The 5,000-nt window shown below is 44.6% G+C and overlaps 1 protein-coding gene across 1 annotated transcript in view; it reads right to left on the bottom strand.

The window, feature by feature from the left end:
• Positions 1-809: 809 nt before the first annotated feature.
• Positions 810-5,000, bottom strand: part of LOC122256704 (heat shock protein HSP 90-alpha) — a 4,461-nt gene continuing 270 nt past the window's right edge. The window contains exons 2-7 of the mRNA XM_086546558.1: positions 3,665-3,924; positions 3,256-3,503; positions 2,976-3,130; positions 1,827-2,858; positions 1,366-1,715; positions 810-1,196 (exon numbers count right to left, since the gene is read on the bottom strand). Of these exons, the coding sequence (XP_086402684.1) occupies positions 1,070-1,196; positions 1,366-1,715; positions 1,827-2,858; positions 2,976-3,130; positions 3,256-3,503; positions 3,665-3,924 (2,172 nt within the window). The 3' untranslated portion in view covers positions 810-1,069. The remainder of the gene's footprint in view (positions 1,197-1,365; positions 1,716-1,826; positions 2,859-2,975; positions 3,131-3,255; positions 3,504-3,664; positions 3,925-5,000) is intronic.

Below are 5,000 nucleotides of genomic sequence, written 5' to 3' on the forward strand. Positions count from 1 at the left end.
TTATGATATACTAATTATTATGGCATTCATTATCTTTGTTGATTATTGATTAATATCCATAGTACTGAATATTTATATACAAGTCAAAGACTTATTGCAAGCTTATTGCAATATAAGCAGAGCACAAAATTTTATCGCTGTACCGTGTGTGCACGGTCTGCAATGCCTACCGTGTGAAATGCAGAACCTAAAATCACAAGGAATATCAATGTAAAAATGAAGTCTAATTTTATCATTCATGTGACAACTTAACGTAGCTCTAACCATGCTCAAGATCTCGATGCGATTGGTAATTTTATTTAAATAGATCTAAGACCCGTTATGTTTGAAGTACTGAAAGAAACCACTAATTAAAGAAATATTACATGTCCAGCATAGGGATTCACCAACAAGAGGGGCGGCCATTAGTATTTATCAGGATCATCATTCAAAGACAATCAAGGATAAATTTGATATTTCAGATCATGGTTAAATTACGTTGGTTATGTATAAAAGCTTCCCATACACATGGTTTACGTCGGGTGTAGTTTCAGTTTACCTTTGGCATCTTAGTTAACCATTTGATGTGCAATAAATATGAAGTGAAATGTATGTAAATTTAATTTTATCATGTTCTGGCAGTGATTAGTAGTCTGCCCTTAGCATATTGCACAGTATCACAGTAAGTCAACTATACGGTGTTTGCAACTGACCAAATTATAACAGTTTGACTAGCGAATAATTACCAAGTTGATAATCTTCCTAGTAATTTAAAAACTGCAAATCATATACACTGTCTTAATAGGCATGGAAAAAAGTATACAACCATATTGTGATATTTAGTTTTATTGTAACAAACTTGTTACAAAGTATTTACATAAACGAAAGAATAAATCCTTATAACAGAATATATCTTTGTCTATACCTAAAACTAAATTGAATTTTATCTTGTGGAATGTTGGGCGATTGCGGAATGATGAATCTCGAGAGACCAAAGTCCTCCTCCAGAGACAGGAAGAATTCGGCCCTTATGAATGAGAATGATCAGCTTTGGTATAGAATGGGTGAAGATTAGATTACAGCGAAGGGTTTAATCGACTTCCTCCATGCGAGAGGCGTCTTCGTCGTCGCCTTCGAGTGGGGGCATTTCTTCTAAGGTCTCGGCTTCCTCCATTGGGGCGTCTTCCTCGTCGATGCCCAGGCCCAGCTTGATCATTCTGCAATTACAAAATTAACATGATTAGGTTTTCAAATTAAAAATGAAAAGCCAACCTGTGAAGTTTTTCGATATCAGATTAAGAAACCGAATCACAGAAATTCATATAATAAGCGGAGTTTGTTCATCATAAACAACTAAAAACAAGGGAGACATGGAGGTGAACCTACCTGTAGATGCGGCTGGCGTGGACACCTGGGTCTTCGAGGCTGAAGCCGGACGACAGGAGGGAGCTCTCGAACAGGAGCATCACCAGGTCCTTCACAGACTTGTCGTTCTTGTCGGCGTCGGCCTTCTGCTTCAGCGTCTCGATGATGCTGTGGTCTGGGTTGATCTCCAGGTGCTTCTTGGCGGCCATGTAGCCCATGGTGGACGTGTCTCGCAGGGCCTGAGCCTTCATGATGCGTTCCATGTTGGCGGTCCACCCGTACTGGGAGGTCACGATGCAGCACGGAGACGTCACCAGGCGGTTGCTCACCACAACCTTCTCCACGCGCTTGTCGAGGATGTCCTTCATTACCTGCAGAAAGAAAGGAACCAACATCAGCATCAAGAATCATGTAAATATAATGTCAATCAAAATAATTCTCTCATTTACAAGAGGTCTTAAAAATCAAAAGAAAAATCTTACCTTGCAAAGGTTTTCGAACTTGGTCTTCTGTTCCTCGTACTTCTTTTTCTCCTCCTCGTCTTCGGGGAGTTCGAGGCCCTCCTTGGTCACAGACACGAGCTGCTTGCCGTCGTACTCCTTCAGCTGCTGCACGCAGTATTCATCGATGGGTTCAGTCATGTAGATGACCTCGAAACCGCGTTTCTTTACCCTCTCCACGAAGGCAGAGTTCTGTACTTGTTCACGGGTCTCGCCAGTGATGAAGTAGATGTGCTTCTGGTTCTCCTTCATGCGTGAAACGTACTCCTTGAGAGAAGACATATCGTCACCAGAGGCAGAGGTGTGGTATCTGAGGAATTCGGCGAGTTTCTTCCTGTTGGTGGAGTCCTCGTGGATTCCCAGTTTGAGATTCTTGGAGAAGTTCTCGTAGAACTTCTTGTAGCTCTCCTTGTCCTCCACGATTTCCTCGAACAGTTCAAGGGTCTTCTTCACCAGGTTCTTCCTGATCACCTTCAGGATCTTGTTCTGCTGCAGCATCTCACGAGAGATGTTCAGGGGAAGATCTTCAGAGTCAACCACACCGTTGATGAAGTTCAGGTACTCGGGGATCAGTTCCTCGCAGTTCTCCATGATGAACACGCGTCGCACGTAAAGCTTGATCTTGTTCTTCTGTTTCCTGTTCTCGAACAGATCGAAGGGGGCGCGGCGGGGCAGGAACAGGAGGGCGCGGAACTCCAGCTGGCCCTCCACGCTGAAGTGCTTCACGGCCAGGTGGTCCTCCCAGTCGTTGGTCAGCGACTTGTAGAACTCGCCGTACTCCTCCTTCGAGATGTCGTCCGGGTTGCGAGTCCACAGGGGCTTGGTCTTGTTCAGCTCCTCATCCTCCGTGTACTTCTCCTTCACCGTCTTCTTTTTCTTCTTGTCGTCGCCCTTCTCCTTGTCGGCGTCCTCGTCCTCGCCTACATCTTCGATTTTGGGCTTCTCTTCCTCGCCTTCCTCCTTCTCCTTCTCTTCCTTTTCTTCCTTCTCTTCTTCCTCGTCATCGGAAACTTCCTGTTAATCGAAAACATGTGAATTAATTACCTTGTTGTAGGTTAATTTGTATTAGTAAAATTATCTCGAACTTTATTATTTAGAACTGTATGAAACAGAACATCATTGGATTCATACCTTGTCCCTTTCCTTCTCGACGAGGAGCTTGATGGGATAGCCGATGAACTGCGAGTGCTTCTTCACGATCTCCTTCACGCGGCGTTCCTCAAGGTACTCTGTTTGGTCCTCCTTCAGGTGGAGGGTGATCTTGGTGCCTCGCCCAATGGGTTCGCCTGAAACAATTGACATTTCCATCAGTTTCCACTTGGCAGAAGGGATTTCGATCTCGCGTATTCCACAAAGTAGCACAATTAGCAAACAATTACAATTTGAACAAGAGAAATGAGCAGAAACTCACCAGTGTCGTGGCGGACTGTGAACGAGCCTCCGGCAGACGACTCCCAGATGTACTGTTCGTCATCGTTGTTCTTTGACACAACAGTCACCTTGTCGGCGACCAGGTAGGCCGAGTAGAAGCCCACGCCGAACTGACCGATCATAGAGATGTCGGCGCCAGCCTGGAGGGCCTCCATGAAGGCCTTCGTGCCAGACTTGGCGATGGTGCCAAGGTTATTCACCAGGTCAGCCTTCGTCATGCCGATGCCGCTGCAATTGCAATATTGCGTTAGTTCATCTCGTCACCTCTATTTGCCCTAATTTCATACATCACATCAAATGCACGCTTCGAAGCCACGTAAGAAGTGGCTCGCGTACCCGCCCGTGCCCACTATGCCCCGCCCATGCAACCACGACCCCTGCCTGCCTACCTGTCGATGATGGTGAGTGTGCGGTCGTCCTTGTTGGGCACCAGCTTGATGAACAGGTCCTTCCCGAGGTCCAGCTTGGACGGGTCCGTCAGGGACTCGTAGCGGATCTTGTCTAGGGCGTCCGAGGAGTTGGAGATCAGTTCTCGCAGGAAGATTTCCTTGTTGCTGTAGAACGTGTTGATGATCAGGGACATCAACTGAGCGATCTCGGCCTGGAAGGCGAAGGTCTCCACCTCCTCCGTCATGGTTTCCTCCACCATCTGCGAGAAAAGCGTCGAAATTAGTATCACGTCTCAATAGATCTGCAGTGTTGTTTCCGTGTAATATTCTCCCTCAGGAATATTTGTCGTACAATTACAGTGGCGGCGTACAGACTCTAGGCGTGAGTCAACCTGACCACGTATCAGGCGCAAATTATCTCATCATGTTGACTAAGTTCTACACGTACATCTACAGGAAGGAGAGAGCATCACATGCTGCGAAGATCATTCAAGATTAAAACAAAATTCATTTTCCATTCTCGGGGAAAAAAAAAAAAAAAAAAAAATGCAGTCATGCTACTCTCCTCCCATTCTACTACCCCTCACCTCCCCCCCCTCCCTCCATCCACCGCCTCGATATCAAGAACCGATTCCCAATACACAACTAAACTCAAATCAATAATACAAGTCAACCTAAACAAACTAACAATCCCACAAATAAATCAACTACTTAAATAAAAAAACAAATCCTAAACAAATTCCTCTCAAGAAACAACCAATCATCCTGCAACACCCCCTTCACCCCCCCTCCCCTCCCCCCAAGCACCCGGGCCGCGACGCCGGCAAAAGCCACGCCTGGCGACCACAGCGCCACATCCGCGCTCGCTTTGTCTCGGAGGAAAGAAAAAAAAGGAGGAAGATTCTAGCAAGATTCTTGTGGAAGATTCTAGCATGATTCATGTGGATGAGGGATAGTTTCATAACTTGAGAGGCTTAGAATAAATAGGGTGTATATAATTTAAATAAGGTTTGTAGCGAACGTTAAGTTCAGAGAATAAGTTTGGAAGGGAGGGATGACTTAACGAATTCTGATTTTAACATTTAAAGGTTAATATTCAATATTATCTATCAAATTAGCTTAAAGTAATCTATCAAATATTGAGTATACGCAAGAAAAAATAACGAACCGGAATGTACTTCCTAACATTTATAAAAGATTTATAAATTGATGATAATGTTATAAGTATTCATAATAATTTCTATACAATATACGACCTTTTAACCTGCAATTCACAATAAATTAATCGCAATTTCCCTCAAAACTCGTCAACCACTTGTTCGAATCGCGACACCAA

Source organism: Penaeus japonicus, unplaced genomic scaffold (assembly GCF_977035675.1).
Source record: "Penaeus japonicus unplaced genomic scaffold, GWHDUDI00000001_assembly GWHDUDI00000002, whole genome shotgun sequence".
NCBI classification, from domain to species: Eukaryota; Metazoa; Arthropoda; class Malacostraca; order Decapoda; family Penaeidae; genus Penaeus; species Penaeus japonicus.